This window comes from Gopherus evgoodei, chromosome 1 (assembly GCF_007399415.2).
Source record: "Gopherus evgoodei ecotype Sinaloan lineage chromosome 1, rGopEvg1_v1.p, whole genome shotgun sequence".
Classification (NCBI taxonomy): Eukaryota; Metazoa; Chordata; order Testudines; family Testudinidae; genus Gopherus; species Gopherus evgoodei.
The window spans coordinates 234,019,333-234,046,536 of NC_044322.1; the positions used below are offsets into that span (position 1 = coordinate 234,019,333).

The 27,204-nt window shown below is 42.1% G+C and overlaps 1 protein-coding gene across 5 annotated transcripts in view; it reads left to right on the forward strand.

Moving 5' to 3' along the window:
• The first annotated feature begins 349 nt into the window (after positions 1 to 349).
• CDPF1 (cysteine rich DPF motif domain containing 1) overlaps positions 350 to 27,204 on the forward strand; it is a 76,010-nt gene continuing 49,155 nt past the window's right edge. For 3 of the 5 annotated variants that reach the window (XM_030539509.1, XM_030539501.1, XM_030539511.1), the window contains exons 1-4: positions 350 to 473; positions 11,945 to 12,065; positions 13,727 to 13,838; positions 16,871 to 17,053. In XM_030539509.1, the coding sequence (XP_030395369.1) occupies positions 11,953 to 12,065; positions 13,727 to 13,838; positions 16,871 to 17,020 (375 nt within the window). In that variant the 5' untranslated portion in view covers positions 350 to 473; positions 11,945 to 11,952 and the 3' untranslated portion in view covers positions 17,021 to 17,053. Of the gene's footprint in view, positions 474 to 8,715; positions 10,009 to 11,944; positions 12,066 to 13,726; positions 13,839 to 16,870; positions 17,054 to 17,547; positions 17,732 to 27,204 lie in introns of those variants that run through there. The other 2 variants (XM_030539491.1, XM_030539496.1) reach the window with 2 other exon arrangements.

Sequence of the window (27,204 nt, forward strand, 5' to 3'; positions counted from 1 at the left end):
CAGTCATTTTTCTGTGCAAAAGTCTTATGCTACTGGAAAACTGGAGGAAACCAATGACTATTATATCTTGTACTCCTGTCTCCCGTGTTTAATTCAGATTGGTATCCTCTAAACACACACACATCTGATCCAAAGTTCTCTAAATCTTTAAATTGAAAATATACCACTATGCAGACTATTTGGATTCTAATCTGAAGCCCTGGACAGATTTCTCCATATATAATTTAGGACTTTTGCTCTGCTACATGGCACAGCAGCAGTTTGATCCGCCCTGTTGATGTTGACTGAACACTGCTCCTTTAAAAAGCCTATGATGTCATCATGGGTAGTGCACGTGAACCAGGAAGTGTGCAGCTCTGATACTGGCTGCAGCCAGCAACACAAGAGCAGCAAGTTGCATCCGTGCAAGAGGATCCGTTGAATTTGCAGGCGTGTTTCAGTGTTAAGTTTCCACTGGGTTATTAGTAACAAAGGTAAGTTTTATTTTTAAAACATTATCCATATATGGACAATAACCCTTTTAACTTGTAGTGTTACAGCCTGAATACACAGCAGCACTTTGGATTCCTAATGCTAAGTAGATTCCGACACACTGCGTATACTGTTTGTGTCATTCACAGTTTATGCACAGGCAGCTGGCACTGCCTAATGAGGTAGAATCCACGTCCCCCAAGTGAATGGGCAGTTAGACAAGAGTGAGGCATTGATGCTCATTCCAGGGCCTTTAGTAAGAGATACTGATGTGGGTAACGTTATGAAGGATGTAGACCTCTATCGGTATGGGAGGCTATTGTAAGCGATGAAAAGGCACCTTTGAATAAGAGAAGGGCCACAGAGATGTCAGGATTTTCTAAACAAGGGTCCCAAGATATCTCCCTCTGTTCCTAACTCTTGGTCCTGGGAACAGCTCTGGTTATTTTTACTGATTTATTTAGTTTTCTCTTCTGCCCATGGAGACCCATTATTTACCAAGTATATTTCTGTGAAATTGTCTCCATGGAAAGAATTGGAACAGCTCATATTAAGCTGATAGGGGAGTCTTTACACAAGTATTACAAAATACCAGCAAACTATGTGTGGTCTGCTTCTAGGTTTTGCATTGGCAGTGGTATAACTATTTCAGTTTGGAGTGTGAGTTTGTTTTTAAAATGGATAGAATTATAGTGGTACATCCCCTAGCTTGTATGCAGTTACACCAGTATAAAGGTCCTTTATAGCAGTATAGTTGATTCCTCCTCCAGAATGGGAATGAATTATACTGCTCTAAGCTTTTTACCAATGTAACTGCATCCATGTTAGGGGATTATACTAACATGACTATACTGGTATAATTGAAGCAGTACAATTTTTAAGTAAAGACAAGCTTTTATCTGCACTCAGGGTCCCCAGTCCTACAGTGCAGTGAAAACTGGTACTCTCCCTTTGCTCTGGCTGAGGATGTGATGTGGTTTCCCAGGATAGGGAACAGCCCCAGCAGTTGGCACATTGAGCATTGTCATTTCACAGGCTAGGAACTGAAGTGCAAAAGTGAGAAGAATTGTAATGCTCCTTCCCTCAAACCAATGCAATGAAGCAGGACCCTGGATGCCCCAGTATATAGGGGCACCTCACATCAGTCTTGTTTTTTTTAGGGAGTGCAAGAGGGTTTTGCTGAAAAAAAGCACTAATTAATGGAGACAGCTTGAGAACTGGGAGATCTGGATTCTATATGCTAACCTTTGCCCTTGATTCATTGTGTAACCTTAGCATTACCTACTTTAGAGATGGGAGAATTGAGGCTAAAGAAAAATAATTTGTCTTGTAACTCTGATTCTTTGGGACTATTGCAGAATTATCACTCTTGTGTCTCAAGCCTGCTGAAGGCTAACCAGAGCTAGCTCAGCACCTCTCCAATACATCAGCAGATGGGAACATTCCAGCCATGCAGCATTGGTGTACTTGGCCCATTAGGGGCCTCAACAATCGGTTTTAAACCAAAAGGTGACATTTTCATCTATGTAGAGACATAAAAAGGCCCTATCCACTCTCCTCCTCCTCCTTGCCTGTGACCAATGGAGATGAAGCAGAGCTGAGGATTGGGCCAAAATAACTTTTGGACAGGGTAGAGGGAAGAATTTGGACACCTCTACTTCAGAAAATAGGTTGTGCAGATCTAAGTGAAACATCCCTAAGGTTTACAGTAAAAGGTGTTCTGCCTCAGACAGTGGTGATAACCTATACTAAGGTCACATCTTATCTATGTCACACAGGAAAATATGGAAACAAACAATTGTCAGACCAGGTTCTTCTTCTTCTTCTTTTTTTTTTTGACAGCAATACCCAAGAAACTGGCATTGAAACAAGCAGTTGGACCTTAATGCCTGTGTACTGTCCCAGGCCAAATAGCTCAAAGGATCCCTAAAATGGGGGCTGGGGAGAAGAACCTCCCCTAGATGAGCAGACTGGATAAGCACACTGACAGAGGGCGGAATAAGAGCATTCAAGTGCTTTATCCAGAGCACCTTAAAAAGTCACAAGATGGGGGGCTTATATATGGGGTAAGACTAATTCATATATGGGTTGTGTGGGTGGCTACAGAAAACAGAGGCTTGCCTTATATCACTGGGTGCTATTGGTGCTCAAGCTGACATACTGGATCTAGCTTTAATCTTGTGAGCTCAGGTACTGGCGCAGTGAAGCCATGGCAGCATGAGCTTCAGCATGGGTTGTACAAACCAACCTAGAACCCTGGGTAATGCCTCGTGGGACTACCCCTTGCTGAAACTCACGCTGCCCTGGCTTTACTGTCCCAGGGCCTGAGCTAGCTGGATAAAGGCTAGCATGGGTAGGTTAGCTCGAGCTGCAATCACACCTAGTGACTGCGGTCTAGACATATCCTAGCTCAGCAGCTGTTGAAGTAACTAGTCCATGACTGAAGGATGTACTCCATTTGTAGGCCACACTGAAAGAATGACACAAATTTTGCTGCAAATGTTTTCCACCCTATTTACAAATCCTTCTGGCAGACTTCTTCCATGAAGGCTTTGAGATGCTTGTTCAAGAACCCCAAACTTCCAGACTTCTCTCCAGGAAAGAGAAACTCAAAAGTTAGAAGAACTAACATGGCTGCTACTCTGAAACCTGTCAAAAGTTAGAGTGGGGAGAACATCCATGTTCTCCTCAAACATACTTGGCCAGATTCCTATCTTGATGGGATTGATCACTGCTATTTGAGACCCAGACTAGAATGAGTATGTTCCCTAGCTCATATGCTAGAGTGCTTGGCTATACTAGAATAGGGTTCATGTACTAGGGAAATTGATGGAGTATATTAGATGGGGTGGGTGTATGTGGAAAATTATATATGTAGGGATATAACTTCACTATGTATTTCCTGGCTTTCAGTGTTTTGAGTTTGGCACTATTTCTCCTTAAATACTTTTCCTAGTTGTTGTTGTTGTTTTAATATATACTTAAGTGTATTTAACCAACTGGGCAGCTTTTCAGCTGTAACTCGGTCCTTGCTACTTAGTGGATGGTGTTAAGCAAACCAGAGACACATCTGATTCAGATTTTAGTGGAAAGGGCCAATCTCTTCTATATGCTAACTCTGAACTTCTCTCTAGCTATGGAGGAGTTCTGGCATCTTTTAGCAACCGCCTAATAACATCTACATACATGTACTCTTCTACATCACTGGAGCTATAATTTATGCTTGCCAAGATTATTTTAACAGTGCCAGAATCTTATTTCAGTGTTAAGTTTAGATTGTGTTTAAGACCAGTGGTACTTTCATCTGCATTTGTGTAGCCCACTGTAACTATTCTTAAATGGTAACCTGGAGGAAGGTGAGAACTGTCTGTTACAGCTATCCTCCTATTCCATTTTGTTTCTTACAGCTGTCCCCATACTCCATTTTGTTTTGTTCTCCTCCTGTGGCCGTCCTTCCCTGGTTGTTAAGTTGTTTACCAGGGCCACTGCTCTTCTCAAAGGGAGGGCCCCTTAAGTTGTTTACTAAGAGCCATTGCCCTTCTCAAAGGGATCGCCACTTGTGCTGCATGCTAAGTGGGACCACTGCCCTGTTCAAAGGGTTAGTCCTGTTATCACCTTGTTGAACCTGGGCTTGGTGTAGGGCAGGCAATGTTCAGAGCTGCAAGACCTATTGTGTTTTTAAGATCCTGGTCATGAGTCATAGGCCTCATGTGCTTTTGAGTCACCTATTGCACAGGACTCTGCCCAGGCATGTCTCTGTGCTCACCTGCAGTTTTTCCCTGTGCCTCCTCCCCTGTGACAGAGGGAGCCTATCAGGATCACTGGTGGGAAACTGCCTAAGTTTGCCTTTAAAAACAGACATTTTTGAAACAAACATCGGAAAGGTTCTTGCATTGCTGCCTGGTCTGATCAGCCAAGGATTTTGGGGGGTCCTTTCTCTGCTCTCGTTTTATTTTTGAGCATACCCCCGGTTTTAAACCCCCCTCCCCCCACGAAGAACAAATTGCTGCCTGAGAGATCTACTGATTATCTAGACCATACCGAGCCCTCCTTGCTTCTTCTGATGTTGCTGCTGCTTCTGCCTTTGCTGCTGCCTTGGGGACTGGTAAGAATCCCTCTGTAAAACTTTCCATACTTTTATTTTATTACTTTAGCTGCTGGCTCTGTTTCCCTAGCACACAGACTCAAGCTAAACCTTGGTCTGTGTCTTAAAACCTCTCTTAAACTCTGCAGTGCTTTGCTGCTAAAAATAAGCTTGTGCCACTGCTAAGCTCTGCTCCCTGCTTTCAGCTGTATCCACTGCTGCAGCCAACATCCCTTGGCTTCCTTGGGGGCTGCCTTGAGAGCTGTATCCTGGGCACATACCACTCTGCCATCTGTGATTTCCCCATAGCATAAGGTGCACCATAGGTTTTGCTTTTTAGTTTAATAAGTCATAGTTTGCTAAGATTGTAGAGCTTGTAAGTTTCACCTGCCTTGTTATAGTTTGCTGTTTTGTTGATCTGTATAGTTGCTTGTTATAGTTTGCTTAGAATTGTGATATTTGTTGTTTTGCCTAGTCGTTGATTGATAGATTTAGAAAAAAGCCCATTGCCTGGTTGTATTCTGTACCTGTTTTATTACTTTGTATAAGCTGCTTATAATTTATATAAGTTTGATTTAAGTTAGAGGATAGATAAGGTTTTTACTGCTTGAATTTGTCTTCCTGCTGTCCCTATCTCTCCCTGAACTTTCCCGTGTCTGCTTTTTCCCCCTGCTCCAATCTTCCCCTCTATGTACTTCTCCGTGTCTCCCTGTTGTAATCCCTTGCGGCTTTTCCCCCTCCCCCCCGTGTAAGTTCCCAAACCCTTTGCCACTTCTTTCCTTTTTTTTTGGGTGTCCCTCCAGCCCTTCCTTACACCTCTCTGCTGCCTCTCCCTGTATCCCCTGTGTTCGTGCCCCCGCTCCTCCGCTGCCCGTCCCCTACCGAAGATCACCATCACACTGCTGCGTTTGTCTTCACCCCGCTGCTCCGCAACTTCCCTGAAGTGCTGTCCGCTGCTGCAACCTGTTTCTTCCCTCAGCCGTCTTCCCCATTCTCCACGTGCCTTCCCATCGCTTACACGTTCAGCGCCCTCCCCTCTTGCTGCTCCCAGACTCCCCTTAAGTGCGCTCCAGCTGCTCTTGTCTTCCGTACCTCCAGCCCGCAGGCTCCTGAAGACTGATGCTCTGGGCTTCAGAGTCTCTCGCTGCTTGCAGCTGCACTCGCCTCTCATCAGATACCACTAATCACTCACTCCCCTCCCCCCTCCTGTTTCTTGACCCAGCTTTTAGGTACACTCTTGCTATCACAGCCTCACAAATTAAGTCAGTAATTTTCTACATTGCATAATTTCACTTATCACCCATATTGTATTATTGCACTGTGACTCACATTTTACTTGTGGTTATAACACCCCATTAGTTGCCTCCATTTTTCTAATATACTTTGTATACCATTTTTATATAGAAGCTACCATTTTATTTTGCATTTTCTTTTGGGTACTTTTTGCATTCCACACTGTATCTAGAGTTGTTCCTATATAAAGTTGAGTTGCTTATTGACTGTACTGTATCCCATTGTGCTGAACCCCCCTTACTGTACCCACTGTTAAAACTCCCTAAACTGTTCAATAAGAACCCCCCCCATCATTGTCTATTGTAAACACTTCATACACCCCATCCCATCGCATTTCATTGTTAAATTCCCACCACTTCCTTTTTCCTTTAATAAAGAAATTAATTGGCACCCCACCTGTGTGGTAATTGCTCCTCAAGATCCCATACCTGCAGGCAAGGACAAGAACGAGCACTGTGATAGAGCATTCGTACCTTATTTTCTACCAGGGAAATCGCTTTAACAAAGCTGTCATAAATTAACTTAAGTAGAGACAATCAGTTCAAGCAAGGAGGTGGCCTGATGCTGTACCACCCTAACATGCTCAGAATCTTCTGAGCAGGTTTAGTTATACTCTCTCTTATTCCTATCACGTACCTGCCCTAAAATTTTCACCCTTGAAGGGGATGAGGAGGGGACAAACACTTGAGCTAGCGGAGAATCCCTATTAACAGTATAGCGCCAATAACACAGAGTTGAGCAATTTGGATTCTAACCACTAGAGGACATAGGTACATATACCGTATACACACTCATCACTTAATTACAGTATGCTGCAGCATTTAGGCTCATCATGGAATCATCTTCACAATGCACTGAAATTCTTCTCAGTATATATATTCTTACTTGGAGATGCCTGCCTTATCCAATTGTTTTTTTTTTTTAAATGTTGATGTTCTCTTTTCCTTGTTAAATCATAAAGAAATATGTACATTGACTCCACAGCATCTAAGGAGACATATTTTTCAGCTGTAGCTTGTGTTTAAAAAAGTTGTTTACTCAAGGAAAGGATTTGATAGCATATTTTACCAACCCCCTTGACATGCTTTGCATATTCAAAGATTCTTAGGACTTTTCAATTACCTCGCTTGCTTTCATGTTTAAAACTGTCTTCAGGGCTAGTCTGATGGTGCTCTGGATTGCATGTCATGTTGCCACTTGGGAGACATAGTAAGGGTAGCCCCAGGATCTCTTTAAGTAGTGGGGCTAGGGCATGCTGTGGTAATACACTCAACAGCTAGAGGGAGGCTTTGCATTGCAAGTGAATAATGGATAGCAGCACTGGATAGCAGCACTGAAACATCCTCCTGTACTCAGGGAGTCAGATGCTGCAGGTAGAGGGAGACAGGAAGATTTAATTCCATGAAATGATCTCCTGGAATGAAAGGATAACTGAAAGCCATATGATGGCTATGCTCCAGTTGGCCATTATTCTCAATTCCTGACTAGTTATCCTAAATCAAGGTAGGGCAGGTGAAAGGAAGATCTGTATTCATATAGGAGAGGTAGGGAGACAGCAAAGAAATGACCTACAAGTACCTGAATGGCATCAACGGGAATGAGCTGGGCAGGGAGGGAGGGAGGGAGGGAACTGTTCCGAGAGAATTAACTAGAAATAATGGATGAAAGAGAAAAATGCTTTTAATAATATTTAGTGAACACAGATTAGCTTTCTAAGGGAGGTGATTGCATCCCCAGTGCTGATTTTTGGGTTAGACAAAGGACTCCACAGTAATTCTGCATTAACTGGCCTAGGGACTGGGGACCAGCTCCCACAAAGTACTGAGCAGCTCCTGCACTCTTGAATTGAGAACACTCAGCACCTTGCAGGATTAGGCCCTGAATGTTCTGGTAGGTCATCATTATCTCTAAATAATATGAGAACACCCTGCATGGAAAACCATGTCCCTGAAACAGACTTAATTTGAAAGGATTAAAGGTGTGTCAGTGCAAGGTTTTTCTTGACACCCTATCAAGTTGTTTATCTGTGTGGGAACAATATATGTATTGGATAGTTTCTCTAGCTCTTCAGTCACTCAGGGCTCCTCTGAAGGATCAAGAGTCAGTGCTTAAAATACGCATTGTAGAGACCTGTGCTAATGAGAACAGAAGTCTAGAAAGTCAGATTCCTTACTGTCACTGACCCTGACTATTTAACGGTGATTTATTATTTCTGGCATTTACAATCTTACTAGCACAACACTCCAAGCAGAGCAGCTCAGAAGTTTTTAGGAGCCCTTAGAGACCCATCCATCCAAATCCACACCCTACATCAGTCAAGGAAACATTCCCTTATCCCTTCACTAAACTAAACTGTGTCTTAATTATAAGTGTTTTCTTGGAATTGGATTAAAATATATATTGCACCACCATAGCATTGGGGCACCTCCCCCCACCAAGTTTCTAACTGAACTTGTAGCTTGATGCTACAAGGTGCTGGGCACTCTGACCCCAATCGAGTAAAGCATTTAAATAAACATCTGTTTAACATTAAGCACATGAATAGTTGCATTCATTTCAATGTATGTACTCACATGCCTAAATTTAGTAGGTGCTTAAATCCTTTGCCTTAGGACCAAAATGTTCTGTGCCTTGCAGGATCAAGCTGTAAATGAGCAATATTAACAAGTCCATTAACTACAAGCTTGCCGGATAATATTACACATCACTGGAACATAGTGCTTCTTCAGAAATCCCCTATTGTCTGCGTTTTAAAGGAGGAAACAGATACCAACACCTGGAAAGATTTTGAGTCACTTTAGGCCACTGCTTCAGCTGTAATGATTACTAAGGGTTTATTTTTAAAATGTTGTTCCTCCTTGGGAACTCTCTACAGTGTCAAGACACCATGTCGTGCCCAGCAAAGGAGCGGTTTCTGGTTGATTCGTTATAAGTTGCATGGAGAGAAGATACTATTCCCTGATAGTGAATTTGTTAGCATGGCCATTTTACAGTCCACCTCACTGAGAAAATACTAGAGGACATTTGGTCAGGGTATGAGGCTCAGGAAAAATGCTTTCCCAGTTGCATTAGCTACATCAAGTTTCATGCAAGTGGCTCATTGCTTTGACTCCAGTGGAAGCAGTATAGGTTCACCTAATCCAGTCACTGCCTCACAGGCAGGATCGCATGATTTTCAACTGCCGTAGCCAGAAATGTTTCTACATATACATAATTCTTTCCCTTTAGTAGTCCCTGAGCCATGTCTATTCTAGATGCCAGCAACTCCTTTTTGTATCTAAACTATTTCAGATCAGAACCCTGAGTTATCTTGTCTTTTAATCTGAACTCACACATTCCACAACCTGAGACACCCCTCATAGATACTGTAATTTGATTTTATTTAATGCCTTACTTCAAACAATCCTCATTGGCCCGCTGTGCATTCTTTACCACTATTTGAATGATTGTTTAATTTGGTGATCCAAATTGCATACAGTATTCCAGATGAGGTCATAGAATCTCATTTGGAATCAGGGAAGTATTTGTTTTGTTACTAATTACACATGGAGGAGTTTTTTGGTCATCTAAGATGCAGGCCTCACAACAGCTCCTTGAAGTGCATTTTGTACATATCTGAGTTTAAGAACCTCTGCTTGAAACAATACGTTGCACATACACAGCCCAGATCTAATCCAAAAATCTCAAAGCACTTTAGGAAGCTAAAAGATATAGAGGGCTTCCACAGAGATGAAGTCACCTCAGGCATTGAAGGTAGTAGCACCATTAGAGTAAGAAGTGAGGAATAGGCTGTACAATTGAAACTGCTCGGGAATTTTAGTTACAGAGGAATGAGAGTCTGTTCCTGAAGTGAATTCTGCTTGGGACACTGAGATTAACACACTAAATCCCCAGGCCCACATTGTGATCTGTGTGGGAGGAGTGCTGAACCTGTGTAGAGTCTCTTTGACCTCAGTCCAATGCGATCCTCGCAAGTGCAGGATTCAGCCCCCTTCCTCCTTTGGAAAGGGTCACGCACTATTTAATGCCAAGCGGGCAGGATCCCCTTCTTAATTCATCTGAAAAATAGAACCTCCAGCAGCCCATGGCACCCTCACACTTTACTGGGACATCCCTACAGTACTGATCCCAAAGGAAGGGTCTGAACCACCAGCACCAGGGTGAGTGTCTAGAGGGTGGGGCTGGGGAGTCTGTCACCAGGGCCACCATTTCTCCCTGGCTCTAAAGCATATGCTGCAACACACAGTCTCAGTCAAGGAGGTTTTGTGCTTTAAACAGAGGGGTGTGTGGGTGGGGGGACCAGAACACAGTCCTAACTCCATTCTTGGCCCAGGTTTCACGGCCACCCCTCTCAGGGGCCTCTGGCACTCCAGTTCCTAGCAGCCTCCTGGCCTCAGGAGGTTTATCAACTTTCCAACTTCTTAAAACCAGATGCTAGCGGCCCCTCCCCCACTTACTCACTCTCCCTCCCCTGTGACTCACCTGCTGCCTGCAGAGCCAGGCTGGGAGCAGACATGGAGCCTACCTGCCCAGGAGATGCAGGTTGGAGGCAGCCCTGACTGAGAAGGGACTGACATAGATTGACTAACTGGTGCCCCCTCAGTGTTCTGCATCTCACGCTGGCCCCTCCCAGTCCCCACACATGGCTAGCAGGGAACAGGTTGGCCATAGCATTGTAGGTAGTAACCCTAGGGTGACCAGATGTCCCAATTTTATAGAGACAGTTCCAATTTTGGGATCTTTTTCTTATATAGGCTTCTATTACCCCCCACCCCCTGTCCCAATTTTCCACATTTGCTGTCTAGTCACCCTAAGTAACCCCCTATGCGAGCACCCCTGCAGGCAGTAACTAGACATTTGGTGTCCAGTCAGTACTTCTGAATGGACATGGTACATGTCCCCTTTTGATCAGAATTTCTGGCAGAAAACCAGACATGGTAACTCTACGTCAGCTCTGCCTCCTCACTGGGGCAGCATTTACAGGGCTACTTCCCTGAGCCCCTAGCTCTGGGAAGCCACCACAGGTGCTAACACCACTCCACTGTGATTTATTCCTTCATACAGCAGCCCACTAGCAGCCCTTTATAGGCCCAGATGGAGCCCAGCTCTCTTTAATTATCTGGACTAAGCTCACTTGCTCCTGTCCAGGGACACTTGGCTAAGTCTATCCACAGAGACCAGCTACCCTTTGACAGGGTCTCATTCAGCCCAGATTTGTCAGGGTCACAGTACAAGATGGTACTGCTGCTAGGCCTGAAAGGGTTAGGGGTTAGCAGTAGGAAACTGGAAAAACAGAACTCATTTTTGATAACTTTCAAATATGGCACAATAGTTGTGCCCATTTAATTGTGCATTTGTACATGCAAATCAGGCAACCTTCTGTGCAACCAAGTAGCCAGGTGTGGATGTGTGTTAATTTTGTGCATGCACACATACTTGCCTGTGTTAAAATTGGTTGCATGTGTCTGACTATATCAGAATGCAGTCTATAATATGCATCAAACCAAGCTTTTTGAAAACTCAGAAAGATGTGGCCTGGGTTGAAAGTGAATGGAAACTGGAGAGAACACAGTTCTTATTGTTTATTAGTCAAGATTTTGAAAAACATGCATAAAGTTAGGCCCCTAAAGCCCTTTTTAGGCATGTTGGCTGAAATTTTCCAAGCTGTCTGGGGGATTTAGACACTTAGGCTGTTCAAATCCTCAGGCAGCTTTGAGAAATCTAAGCCCTAAATGAGCTGCTTGCTTACTTTAATGGGAGCTGCTGGGGGACACAGCCCTTAAAAATCAGGTCACTTGTGTAGGAGCCTAAATACGGATTGAGGACCGTAGCTGTAAGCACCTATTGTGTGTTTGTTTTTTTTTAAATTATTTTAGGATGTAGAGGGTATTCATTTTCAATGTGTGAAGAATAAAGGTAAAAATAGGATCTCCCTTTGATGTTTACTCTTCAGACCTTTGCGCTGCCATCCAAAATTCTTCCTCTGATATTGGTGAGGCTAGACAGGACTACTGGAGCAGTTCAGTTTAATTACCTTTCATAGGTGCTCCCAATACTGCATTTTGAATCTAAAAAGATTTGTTTTCATGTATGTAGCTTTATAGATGGATTCTCACAAAGAAGCCCAGCCGAAAGGAGACTTTGAATGCCAACTATGTGGGCTAACAGCCCCATACAGCTATTATGGGCAGAAACCGCCAAACACTCGTTCTGTTGTGTAAGTACAATCTCTTCTGTGGTAGCTCTCATTGAACATATTTGGATTTTAGAAATCTCACACTGGGGAATTAGGCAATATTGCACAAATGCCCTGCATATCAACTAATTGGTGCCTTAATTAATGCCTGGGTTAAATGCATGTGGTAAACCACATTTTGTAGGGTTGTTTAAATAGTTTTCCATATAATATATAACTTAAAGATCTTCAGAAGTGTATTTCCCTGAATTAGACAAATCTCTGCTAGAACAGGTAGGTACAGCATGGCCCAACAACTGTGCAGTCAGAGTTCAATCTTGCCAAATGCCAAGCTCGCCAGCAAACCACCTTCCCATGTGCTTAACTTCAAGCACATGAGTAAATCCATTGAGTCCATCCAAGTGAATAAGACTCCTGGCAGAGGCCCTGAAGTCAATGGGACTTAAGGTTAAGTACATGCTTGGTGCTTGGCAGGGTTGAGGCCAGATGGTTGAGCACATCGTAAAATGGTAACAACCGTCAGTCAATACCAGCTTGGCCTGGCACTGGACCATGACTTAATGGGAGATGGTCTTGCCTCATCAGGATGGTCCCCGTATATGAATCCAAGTGCCAGTAGGCTTCTAGTCTTCCTCTAGTCAGAAGAACTAGGAACCATGTTTTTGCAACAGGGACATGAGTGTGAAGATAAAATGGGGTTATTCAGTGAAATGGCAACATAGTACCAAAAAAATTATTCCCCATACTCTCTGTGTTCATGTTTTTCTGTTCTGCTATTTCTAATGCAAGCTGGGCAAAATTCAGGCTAGAACAGAAGACATGCCCAAAGACCAGGATTTGCATCAAATAAACCCTATGTTAAGGGTATAAATGAGTCTTAATGAATACACAGTGCCTTGCCTGGGTGTAATTAATTCTTTGTGGCCTAGTGTCCTACAAGGCTTATAGACCAGCTTTTCTACCCAGAACTAATGGCTATAATGCTTTAAATTCCAGGACAGTTCAGTGTTTGAGTAAACGCTTCCCTTCCCCCACATTCCCAGTTACATAAAAAGGACAGCAGGGGGTATAAGACTACTTCAGGGTTTTTCTGTTCTGTTGTCCATTTCACTGTGAATTTATTTCTGACTTAAATCAAACTCATCCAATAATGAGCCAGGCTTGCAAGGCTGTGAGCAGATACATAATTTACTTCAGTGAGGAGCCATCTGGAGCGTCTGGAAGACCAAGGCTTTTGTTTTTCCCCCTCGTGAAGCTGCCAACTTCTTGAAATGCATCACCTTAATACTCTTGAGCAACAGGGTAGCCTGAGCTGGTAAGAGTTAAAACAAGAGTATTTTATATCACTATTTTGCTGCCTGACAACAGCTCTTGCCAACAAGAGTTTGAATTTTAAGTTTACAGGAGTGACGTAGCTAGGAGTAGTAAAGTCATTTATATGTAAATACAGAACTTTTGAAACAGACTCCAAATTAAAAACCGCACAGTTGAACGGCCTGAATTGAAACAGTGTTTAATTAGGCTATGTAATAGTAAAAATGTAGGTTAAAACAATGTGGTTAAAAATTGTGTAGAATACCTATTATGGCAATAATAATAAATGGGTTGCTAAGAGATCTTCATGTGCAAAGAACAGACAGGTTGAAATTGGTTTTTTAAAGCATGGAATTATTTTCTTCTAGCCTCCTGGAAGAAAGCTATGTCATGAAAGATCCTTTCGTCCCCGACAAGGACAAATTCCTTATCCTTGGATCTCAGTGCAGTTTGTGTAATAGACGTGTGTGTGTGGGCACAGTAAGTAACGTGATACATGGTGCATTTTTTTGTTCCAGCCTGTTGGTGAAAGATCAAACAGCAACAAGAGAGAACCAAAGAGTGTGTGTTTGTTTTTGTTTTCAATCAGCTACCTTTTTGTCCTGCCAATTCTCGTAAACATTGTTCCATGTATTAAATGTGTACAAACTTGCTGCAGATTATGCTTACAAAAGAATGAAATCCGCACTCTCAACTGAAGCACTCTTTCAGTGAGTAGAAGTGCTAGGGAATCGTAGATCTCTGTCCAAACCTTCAGATTGCTTTGCGATTACAGCAGACCGTGGGACAAATGCTGCCCCCTCTTTACTGCCCCAGCAGTGGATAGGAGTGATGAATGTACCACAGCTTGCTGGACTTGTCCGATCCCCAGTGCAGCCGCAGCACAGGGCCTCTTGCAAACCCTGGTGTAGGAGTCATGCTGAGGCAGAGGACAGAGCGGCACTTGGAGCATGGTGTGATAGCACAAATGAGCAATTGAGACATTTCAAATTCTGATGCAAGGCAGCATTTGTTGAGGAAGCAGATGAAAATACAGAATATTGTATTGGAGAAAGATAGCGAGATCAAATTCCTCTACGTTCCATTGATCAAGGTAATATTGCAGGAATGCAGCGTAGATAAATTTGGGCCAGCGACAGTGGGTCAAGTTCAAGTATAACTCCTTTGACTTCAGAGAAGTTACACCAGGGATGGATTTGGTTCCCTATGCTAATTGGGGCAAAATTAAGTCATAACAGCTACAAGTTCTCTAAGACATTCTCCTGATAGCTTTATTTCCCCTTCTGAAATTCTCTTCCATTGCTTAGATTTATGGAAATCAGAAAATTATCAGATGACAAACTGAGATTTGTTTCAGAATAGCAGCTGTGTTAGTCTATCAGCAAAAAGAACAGGAGTACTTGTGGCACTTTAGAGACTAACAAATTTATTTCAGCATAAGCTTTCGTGCGCTACAGCCCACTTCATCGGATGTATAGAATGGAACATACAGTAAGAAGATATTTATACACAGAGAGAACATGAAAAGGTGGAAATACTCATACCAACTGTAAGAGGCTAATCACTTAAGAGAAGCTGTTATCAGCAGGGGAGAAACACTTCTGAAGTGATAATCAAGAAGACCCATTTTGGACAGTTGACACAAAGGTGTGAGGCTACTTTAACATGGGGAAATAGATTCAATTAGTGTAATGACAGAGCCATTCCCAGTCTCTGTTCAAACCTAAGTTAATGGTATCTAGTTTGCATATTAATTCAAGTTCAGCAGCTTCTTGTTGGAGTCTGTTTTTGAAGCTTTTCTGTTGCAAAATTGCCACCTTAACATCTGTCACTGAGTGGTTAGAGAGGTTGAAGTGTTCTCCTACTGGTTTTTGAATGTTATGATTCCTGATGTCAGATTTGTGTCTGTTTTGTTCTTCTGTGTAGAGACTGTTTGGTCTGGCCAATGCCCCTCTGCCACTTCAACCTCTCAACCGTGCAAGGAATTGGGAATACCTACCAAACAGACCTGACTCGATATAGAGCCAGATGTGTGAAGATGGTTACCAAATGCATTTAGCAATAAAACTTAGCATTTCTGTAGAACTTTTCCAATGTTACTTAACTAATCCTTTTGATGCCCATGTCAGATAGGTAAATATTCCTCTTTCATGTAGGGGAGACTAGGACACGGAGAGGTTAAGTGACTTGCCCAAGGCCATATGTTGAATCAGAACTAGGATTAGAGCCCAGGAGTTTGTGGCTCCTAGACTTGTGCTCATCCCAGTGAATTAATAAACCTCTGAAGCTAAAGAAAGCCACACTTCATTGGGGCAGTGTGGTAAAGAGGCAGATCTGTATGAAGGACAACTTTTTAGTAGCAGGTTGCTTCAGTTCTTCTTTTAGTTTGCAATGGGACAAGAGAAACAACTGGCAAAACCAAGGTTGGCCAACTTGTGCATTGCAAATTGGATTAAAATATCCCAGCTGTGCTTTCACCTCTTCCTTTATAACAAGTACCTGGCTAGAGCCAACTGGGTCAACATTTTTGGGCCTACAGCATTGGCTTATCATCTGTGAAATATGCCAGATCCAAGAGTCCTTATTCACCACAGACATGGCAGTACCCCAGCAAAAACTCAAGCAGGAGCAATCTACATGGCCAACTCCAATTTAACTGCAAGAGTTTTCTCCCCTCAATACCACCCCCCCCGGAACTAATTTAAGAAGGCAGTTGTAAAATGGATAATTTTACAATTAAATTAAACTATGTTTTAGTTTCCATTGTTCATTGATAAAGCATTTCTGTGAAATTCCCCACCACAATATCTGTGTACCTGGATCTGTGTCCATGGCAACACAAAGCATATAGATCAGTACAAAGAATAGTACATTTTGTAGTGGGCTGTGGAGCACGGCACAGTTAGTTACAGTAAAGCTAGGTTTCAGAGTAGCAGCCATGTTAGTCTGTATCCTTTTCATTTTCTCTGTATGTGTGTGTGTATATATATATATATAGCTCCTCAATATATGTTCCATTCCATGCATCCAAAGAAGTGGGTTGTAGCTCACGAAAGCTTATGCTCAAATAAATTTGTTAGTCTCTCTGTGGTGCCACAAGTACTCTTTTTCTTTTTGAGTAAAGCTAGGCACTGCCATAAGAAATGGTGTCTCTCATAACCTCTTTGTGGCAATGTGTAAGGACTGCAATTGCCTTTAACCCTTAATTGGAGTTGAAGGGAGAAAGCTTCCTACCCCGCTGAATGAACCAGGAGTGATCTCCCCATTAGTGAGGAAGCTACATGAGCTGAATGGAGGAGGGGGAACACTGAATACAAAGTATGGTTTATAGCAATGTTTCTTAATGAACAGACCATGGACCAACGCCGGTCCCTGAGATCTTCCTGACACAGCTTAGGAAGGCAGCAAGCCGGTCCCTGGGATCAAAAAGGTTGAAAAACACTGTTTAGAAAAGCTGTAATGTAACCAATTCCATTTTTCTATACTGCTAATTATATATATTTTTTCTACAGGAATGTAGTCTATTCTACACAAAAAGGTTCTGCCTCCCCTGCGTTAATGAAAACCTACAGGGGTTTCCTTTGGAAATACGACAAGACTTGGATAAAAGGAAGTCTCATTCAAAATCCCACCCCTCCAAAAAAGCAGATGCAAGAAGTTAAATTAAAAGCAACTGGAAGAGACACTGCTCAGAGGTGGGTTTTTTTGTTTGCCCTAAAATATAGATTTTTTTGGTAAAGATGATGTTTAGGCAATTTACTATTACTACAAGTATTTTCACGACAGTTCTTTAAGTTAGTTTGGATTTAGGTATTCCCATGCAGTGTTTGCAGTGCAGCCACTGCAGCACTGGGCTACTGCAGGAGAACCAGAAAGGGAAGCTGCCAAGCATGTGGTCACTGACCAGGTTACATGTAGTGCAAATTATTAAACAGCATAAAGGATGGAAAATAAGTCAGAATGTTCATTTTTAAGTTTTCATGAGCTAGCATCTTAGACATTTACATGCAAGTGTTATTAAAAATACAGGCAACACTCTCAGTGGATTGTCAGTATAGTGCGACTGAAGACCATTTACACCAGCTGAGAATCTGGCCCATAGTTAACTTGACTATCACTTTACTAAGGTTATAGTAGACAAAGACCTAATGCCTCCTGACTCTCTCCCCTTTCTCCCCCCCCCCCCAAGTTTCTGTTCTGCAGCACGCAATCACAGAGCATATCAGAATGGATATTCATAGAAAAGCATGTGGTCTGGAGGCCATTGTGTCAAGACTAATGCCACATGATCAGGGCTCGTGCAACCATTTAGGCAAAGTAGGCGGCTGCCTAGAGCGCCTAGTGGTTGGGGGCGCCTAAAAGCCCCCTCAGGCGAGGAGGTGGAGGTGAGCTGGGTGGGGGGGACGCGGGGAGGGCTGCCCGCAATAACGAGGGTGGGGGGCACAGGGGAACCACTCCCTGCCCCAGCTCACCTCTGCTCTGCCTCCTCTGCTGAGCACACAGCCCAGCTCTAAGTCTCCTCCAATCAGCGCCGCAAGCCTGGGCGAGGAGGAGAATTAGAGCAGCACTGATGTGCTCAGTGAAGGAGGCGGAGCCAAGGTGAGCTGGGGCAGGCTACTCAGGCAGGCTTAGTTTCCGCAGGAGGTCTCCCCAGACAGGGTTAGCTGCTGGGGTGGGGGGGAGGGGGGAAGTCTCCCCAGGCAGGGTTAGCTGACTGGCAGGGACGGGGGGGAGAAGGGTTAGCTGTCATGGTCGGGGGGGCAGCTGCTGCAGGGGGGGGCCTCCCTGGGCGGGGGGCTGAGTTAGCTGCTGGGGGCGGGGGGCGGGGTTAGCTGGAAGTTTCACCTAGGGCGTGAAACTTCCTTGCACTGGCCCTGCACATGATGACTTCTGCAAGCAGATAAACTTGCAATGGAACATATCTGCTGATACTTACAAGACTGCAGCCACTTTTCACTCCAACTTCCAATGAGGTGGAAACAGCCTTTGGAGGGCAAATGGGAAAGGCTTCCTTCCTAGGTGCAGCGTTTCCTTTACAAATTAGGAAAAGATAATGCTTTCTGGATCATTTTTTGATTTTGACTGGCCAATATGATTTACTTGGAAATAATAAAGTTCAGCTGGTATACTCTGTCCAATTAACCCTTGCCTGTCTTGGGCAATTAAAGAGACATTCAAGAGAGATTTAAATTAGGCTGTGTGGGTTTAAACAATTATTATAGAAATGATGGCCTTTATTGGTTTTGCTTTACTTGCATGGGATATTTTATAGAAAAATTAAAGTCAATGTGAACTTCAACCTGATTTAAGGTTTTTTTTATAACAAGTAAATGGTTAATTTGCCAAAATAATCCATTACTTATTGGAGATGGCTGTACCAAGTGATTTGTTTGAGATCAGTGTTTGAATGAATATTTAGAGAGATGGACACTGGGTGCAATATTTTAATCTACTAGGGCTGCAGGTTAATACTACATTGACTAACATGGTCAGAAACTAGTATAATGTTGACAGCAGTCTGAGTGCTGGACTATCCACTCATTCACACAGTATAAATTAAACAATCAGATGATAACTTTCATTCAGGGCTGACCTAGGCCAGATTTGAGCTAGTGGCCTCGATCAGGGGTTCTCAATCTTTTTCTTGCAGAGACTTTTCCCCTCCTCCAGCCCCAAATGCTATAAAAATTCCATGGACCACCTGTGCCACAACAGTTTTTCTGCATATCCAGTAGATTAAAAGCCAGGGCTGGTATTAAGGGGTAGCAAGCAGGGTAATTGCATGGCACAGGGGGCCCCGCAAAGCTAAGTTGCTCAGGTTTCATATTCAGCCCTGGGTGGTGGGCCTCAGGCTTTGGCTTTCTGCCATGGGCCCCAGTGAGTCCAATGCCAGCCCTGCTCTTGGGTTTATTTTGGCAGCCCCCTGAAACTTGCAGCCCCCCAGAGGGCCCCAGACTCCTGGTTGAGAACCACTGGCCTAGAGGTCAAACTCCAGATCTCATTACTTTTCCTCTGAGTCATCTAGTCCCACAGAAAACAGAGCTTCTATATCTTAACTAAAAGCATTCTAGTCAATTCCACATTGCTTGTGGGAACAGTAGTGTCTAGTCATCCTAAAGAAATGTAGTTTAAACAGCAGAGCCTTTTTGATCACTACAGTACCTGTTTATTATAAGGATATGAGGGTGGCTTCTGCTGTGATAACAATATCACTGGTGAATAAATTGCAAGACTGAAGTCAGGGGGTTATAACAAACCAACACAGAGTCCCAGAGCTACTCACTCACAAGAATATGGCTTATAGGATTGGACTCTTAGTCCCATAGTCCAGGAACTGGTTCTGTGTGGACACCTTTGGAGCCATATGGAGTTCCATGGAATGCAGCAGGGCTCCAGTTAGACAAAAATGTTTGCTGATTAATTGTAGCAGGAGCAGGACCTTTATTTACAATTTAGCTCAAAAGTTTGCAAGCTATCTGCTTTTTATGGGAAAAAATTGCTTTTGCATAGATTAATAGCACTCCACACTTCTACAGCATCACCCAAACAAGATCAAGGAATGTACATGCTTTTGCATTATCTACACTTGTGTATAGGCCAGAACTTAAACTTTTGGATTTCCTTCTTAGTAAAATTTTCATGGGAAAAATTGCATTAACAGAAGGTGTTTCCATCCAGAAAAAATAGATCTGGGATGTTAAATTTACCACAATGTAAAACGGACCACTTTAAATTTCAAATTTAAGTTAAATGGCTACAGCCAGAAAAAAGAGCTTTGAAAATTGTAGCTAGGTAACTAGGTATCACCTAACACTAAAACTAAGGTTGCAAAAAGCAGAGAGAGATACATGATGGGAAGGTAGTAATGTACTTTTCTTGTTTTAAAAAAAATATAGTAATTATGTACTGGTTTCTGTCAGCTTATGTGAACATGGATGGTAATTTTGTACCTTCTAAAAGACCCTGAACCAAAGAGATTTGAACACAAATTGAACAGCATTTAAAACAGAAGGGATGGATGGGGGAAAAGAAAGGCTGCTGTCTTGAATGTAGGTTTCAAAAGCACACACCGTTTATGTTGAAAGAACAGTTTTAAACCATCATGCTTGCAATCAACCCAACCTAACCTTTTTTTTAAGCAATCGTCAGTACTATCGGGGATAAAAGTAATATGAAAAGCCTAAAGTTTTTAAAGAAACTTGTTCATCTTCTGGTACTACATCACCAACAAGTAAATTTCATCATTGGCCCTGCACACACAGGTGCAGTGTTTGCACAGAGAGCACAGTAAAAAGGGATGAGCTAAACAAGGAAGGCCCAATGCTGCATTAACAAGAATGCTATTATACACCTGCCAGGTTAGTGCTGGGATGAGGCCTAAACTGGAGAGCATCATTAAGTGCTTCATTAGCATGAAGATCTGACTTCAGCCCATCTCTCATCAGACATGTTTTTCACCCATATCCCACCCTTTCTTTATACCACACTTGAGGAAAAGTTTACTAGCACATATAGGCCTTGCATTTTACTCCCTGTAAGGGTGGAAGATAACTCCTAGGGCTATGATTTAGTCTCAGAAATTATGAATTTGAATAAAGTCTGTGACATCTTGGAAATAGCTGTAAAAAACTACACGTGATTAGCTCCCCTCCCCCAACCAAGTGATGTTGCAACCTGGTGCATGGGATTGTAGAGACACTCAAGTTTGACCCATCTGCTTCGCCTCAGGTGGTGGGGTGGCTAAAACAACTTAAGTGATGCTGTGACCCTGTGCTACAGGTTGCAATAGTTGGAGCTGGGCCCAGTCCTGCAGGACAGAGGCCACCACTACAGGGTGACTGTGAAGTGGACTCGCTCTCCAAACACTCCCCCACCCTGCACTTTTTGTGACTTGCTTTCCCCCTATTTCTTTGCTGTGAAATTTACTAAAAATTTCTAAGCCAGAATTATGGCCCATTACACCTGGAGTGTACCCATCCTTACTGCCATATACAGGCTCTAATAGTGGCACAGTCTTGTTCTCCCTACTGAATTAGTTTTAAGGTCTCTGTGTCATTTTGCATATGGTTTCATAAAATCACGAACATCAAGTCTGTGATTTCTCAGCCACATGATCAGATTTTCGTAAGCTGCTGTGCAACTACAGCACTCTGGTTTCAGTGAGGTCACTGTATGCTCAGCACTGCTGAAAGTCAGGCCATCAACCACCACTCTTCACTACATGGTTGGAGCACCAGCATGCTTCTCCAGCCTCTGCGGTGATTTCTCTTCAACAGTCTTCTTTCCTAGCTAATAAATGCTCCAGCTCTGCCAGGGGTGACCTGATGATCAGGAATCCTAGTTTTCAGTGATAAAAACCAAAAATTCTTAAATAACCCCCCCCCCCCCATAAAAATCCATGTTTTTCCACAATTAAAATGTAACACCAAACTTTAGTTTCTCTAGCCACTATATATAGTGGTATCAGTTGAACACAATGTTTTATTGATATATTTACTGTTGTAAAACACTGGCATGATCGCATCACACTGTTTCTTTACTGTTGTCGATGGTCCTGTTTCAGCCTCGTTTGTTTCTTTTTATGTTTAGTGCTTTCCATGTGTTCAATAATTGTCTGCCTTCGAACGTAATCTACAGCTTTGTTGCATACCGTACAGAACAGCACATTACCAGCAATGTGAAATTTGTCCTTTGCGAGCTCAGTGACAGTCTTTAGGGGTGATTTTTAAAGTTTTCGGCATCTTCTCATAACTTTAGTCAGTCATATCTGGAGGCTAAAGTGAAATTTGAGATACATTAAAATGTGAACTCCTATACACCACTGAGTAAGCTCTGCATGCTGGAAGCAGTTTCTTGGAATATGTTTAGCTATGTAAATTTAAAGCACATTCAACAATCAACCACAAGAGGGGGAGGTTGCACACATTGAATAAGCTGTGACACTGGTACTTTGGCTACATCTTCACTACCCACCGTATTGGTGGGTAGCAATCGATTTCTCAGGAATCGATATATTGCGTCTCATCTAGACGCGATGTATCAATCCCCGAACGCGCTCCTTTCGACTCCGGAACTCCACCAACGCGAACGGCGGTAGCGGAGTCGACGGGGAGCTGCGGACGTTGATCTCGCGCCATGAGGATGGTAGGTAACTCGATCTAAGATACACAACTTCAGCTATGTGAATAACATAGCTGAAGTCGAAGTATCTTAGATCGATCCCTTCCCCTAGTGTAGACCAGCCCTTTCAGTAAAATTTAGTTAATGTTAAATTTAATGTTAAATGCCACATTTTTTCAGGGCAAACTGATGTCTAGGCTCTGTGCTGATGATGTACCAGGATATTTAGCACTGAACAAGTGAGCTAGAGCAAAGGTCCAGGCACATGCGATAATACAGTAACTTGTGATGATATAAACTAGATCTGGGAGAGTAATGACTTGATTAAAGTTTTTTCTAGTTACAAAATGCAAATGAATTCAAGCAACTGTTCTGGTTATTAGTAATCACCCTCTGGGATATTTCAGGGACTCTCTTCACTGTTATTCCAAAATAGGGGCCTGACCCTACCAACATTTACTACCCCGCTTAAGACCTAAGACCAAACAAACAGTCATCCCTATTCAACAAAGGATTTAAGAAAATACTTCACTTTAAGGATGTGCTTAAGGGTTTAGCTGAACAGGGATGACTAGTGAGTAATTAAATGCTTTGCTGAATTGGGGCCGTACTGCTTACTAACATAAGTAGTCTCATTAATTTCAGAAGCTGCCTATCACACAAGTTCCAAGTTTTTAGATAGGATGCATTTTTCTAAATACTCTCGATATTGTTCTTTTAAAAACTGCTCTCACAGTGCATAAGTTGTGTTCTGTAATAAGCATTCTCAGTTTGTATTCTTTACTAGTACATCATGTTACCATGAAAGATTTGGGCCCCAATCCTCCAAACACTTGCTTATATGCTCAGCTCCACGAGTGGCATCACTAAAATCAGTGGGATTACTCACTAAGCATTTAAGTGATTTCTTCATTGGGGCTTGCATCTCAAAAGCTAGGAGAAGGAAAAACCACTAAGATAAAGCTCTATTACAAATTAAACCAGTTCTATTGTAGTGGTACAGGATGTTGCAAAGGAACACGTTTTTTTTCCAGTGATACCTATCAATCTTTATCTGGCAAAGCTTCGTGAGATACTAACCTAAGCCCTGACCCCTGCAAACACTGACGCACGTGAACAACTAAGTGAGTAGTCCCACTGAGTTTAAAACAGAACTAGTCACGTGTGTAAAAGTTATTCAAGTGTATATAAAAATGTGTTTACAGAATGAGGGACCCAATTTGGACTTTCAGCTCTTTCTGATTAAGTGCTGGATGCAGTCAGCAGAGGGTGGCAAAGCTGTTTGCTTTAAAAATACAGGACACATTTGTGATCACTGTGAATGTGTCTTTTATCACCAAGAAAATCAAACACCATTCATGATGCACCACTCATTAAAACTGGATACAATTTTTAAAAATTTTATTTTTAAACCATTAAGGCAAAACCATAGCTTTAAATTAACCATCTTTACATTCATCAGTCTTACAGTATGACTTTAAGCGCATATGGTTCTTAACAAATCATGACACACTCACTAATCAGCCCAATCCCTTATTCTTAAGGAGAGAAAAATCAGAATGTAAAATAAAAATTAGAAAAAAATAACTCAATTTACAGGCCTGTTTCCAGTCTGTTGATTTTAGAACAAATATTCAGAATCCATTATATTTAGTAATTAAAAAAAACTTTGTCATTGCTTGTAGAAGTGCAAAAGACCTCATAACTTTGTCTTTTCTACAAGTCCCTGTGTTACCAGGGCTTTCCATTCCCTCTTAAAACATCACCTGCACCAACTAAAAAGTAATACGGGATTTAACCTGAGTTACTGATACTTTACAGGAAGACAATCGCTCCATGAGAACTATTTTTGACTCCTCTCCACTTAGCAATATCTGCTACTGACAAGTTTGATACATTTTTCACTACAATTTTGTACATTTAATACAAGTAAAAGGCACCCAAGAAAAGTCTGACAGACAACTGGAAACCCTGACATAAAATGTTTTTTATATCTATATTTGTGCTGAGTTAACCACTTATGACCCCCCACAGGTTAGGATTTTAATTAATGGCAGCATTGACAAAAGTGATAATTTTTTTGTGCCACGTTGGATACTATGGGTCATTCTAAAAAAATTAAAATGAACACCACTATGCAAGTACCTTGGTGTGTTACTTTAATAAAAAAAACTAATTCAACAGCTGTTTCTACTCCCATTTCACTACTTTTAATCTTCAATGTAGATCCTTTGAGAAGTCAATAAAACTGATCTTTACTGTTTGACGATGTTTCTTTTGTGAAATCAGTAATATTACAACTTTGACTATTTCTCTGTAATTACCAAGGAAATAAATCAAGGCTTAAATGCTCTCTTCCACTTTTCTGCAAGCTAAGGCAAATACTTAGTAGCTGTCTGTGGATCAAGGACATAGAGATGGAATCCTGGCTCATCAGCATGCTCCCCTCACACACGCACCCTGTGAGAACCAACTCCAGGAGTGGGAATGTATGAAAGCCTCTTTCCATGGCATCATTCTCCCCTTAACCCATTCAGTTAATGCTGGCTGGTTGAGCATTAGCCACCCTGATTAGTAAAAGCTTCCGGAGTAGAAATGCTGGGGAATGTTGGCGGGGGGGGGGCGGAGGAAGGAGAGGAGAGGAGAGGAGAGGAGAGGGAGGGAACATGGCATCAAGACTAGTTAATAACCATTCTGCTTTACTGTGGAAAGCAGGAGGCAGTATGAAGAGATGGGGCCTCCATGAAGGCAGTCCTGGCTTCCATGTGGAAAAATATACCTATGCTATGTAAATATGTCAGCGATATTAAAGTACAGCTATGATGTATTTGAAGTTGACTTGTATACAAATCCAGCAATTTTGTTACAAAAATCTTCTTACAAAGCCAAGTTAGGGGGAAAAAATAAACAATGCATATTTTTATTAACTCATATAGGGCTGCCCTGGAGGGGGTGGGGGGGGCAAGTGGGGCAGTTTGCCCCAGGCCCTGCAGGGACCCCCACAAGAATATAGTATTCTATAGTATTGCAATTTTTTTTTATAGAAGGGGCCCCCGAAATTGCCTTGCCCCATCCTCTGGGCAGTCCTGAACTCATATGCAGTCAATTAGGATGCCCCATTTGCTTACTGTCAGTGTTTCAGCTGGTTAACCTTGCTCCAAACCCAAGTACTGCAGCCTTTAGGAGGTAAACGATAACATTCCAAGTCACCACATAACCTTTTACAGCAATCATGAATCAGGATTTTTCAAATGTGTGTAACAATGCGAGCCAACATGCATATCAAGAGGAGCATATACTCCAAAATGCTTAAATTACATTAAATAAATTGGGCCAAATCTTGCAGTCCTTACTCAGGGCCAGTCCTGCAACTAATATTCCTGTGAGTAGTCATTACTTAGGCAAGTAGTCCCAATCGGTACAGGCCTCTCACATTGTTGAGGATTGGGACCTTGGTGTTTACCTTGGCAAATCAGCAAGACTGAAGGATTTGGCCCTGTGTCTTCAGCATTATATCTCTCCCTGCAATTGTGATCTCACAGGCAGACAAATTTAAGAAAGGTAAAAGAGGCCAGGATTGAAATAGATTAAGAAACTGAAAGAAGCCTTAATAAAACTATTAAACACATGGATATTGCTTAGAAAAGCACCTTGCCCCGCGATGATTTTCGTTAACAGGAAACACATGTATTATACAGTTGCAGTATAACATGACATAGCTGATGTGGCTCTTCGCAGGTTTTACTTTACTGCTGCCCCAGACCGTTAATCCAGTGCAGAAAAAATAGATTACCAAAGGAAACATAGTACATCTTTTACAAATAAGTTCTTAATAGAAGTTTGACACATCGACGAACACAGAGAACTTGGATGATAATATATCATCTACAATTTTAAAGTTGCACCAACATTATAAGATGTGATATTACGTACTGCAAACAAAACAGCAACAAATTAAATCATGGCTAGAACAATTAGAACATACCGTGCTTGTCCTGGATGTCATTTTTTAATTCTTCAGAATAAAATTTAACCATTACAAATAATTAACTTAGTGTCTATGGCCTGATCCTGCATCAGGATTTGCTAGAAGAGATCCATGCAAACATGGAATTCTATCTTAGTCACAGGATGCAGAATCAGGGCCTATATACAGATTGTCTTAGTCTATATCAAAAGCAGTGGTTTTCAACCTCCCTGGGGTCTGCAGACTATGTCTAAGGGATCTGCGAAAGGTTGTCTTTATCATAGAACATGGTTTTCAACTTGTGGCCAGTGGACCACTGGAGGTCCGCAGACTAAGACTAGGATTTCCAAAGAGGTCCATACCTCCATTTAAAAATGTTTAGGGGTCCGCAAATTAAAAAGAGGTTGAAAACCACTGATCTAAAATCATAGGAAAAAAGGAATGTTCCTATAGAAAAATTAAACAACTTCCAAATTATTGCATATTTTAATTATTACTTAGTTTTCACTGTATAGTCAAACAGTTACATATTTTGAAATGTCTAAGAAATCATAGTTCAACTGCAGTGTGTGTGGCACCAAAATTATTTTTTATATAAACAAACAATAGGACAGCTTTATTCCTGTAAAGCCAAAAATCAACTTCTCACAAAATTTAAGTATAAATTATGAGAGAAACATAGGTCTACAGGAATTACATAGAAACGAGCTCTCTGGTTAATTATAAACCTCGTAGGATAACTAAAGTACTGCAGTGCAT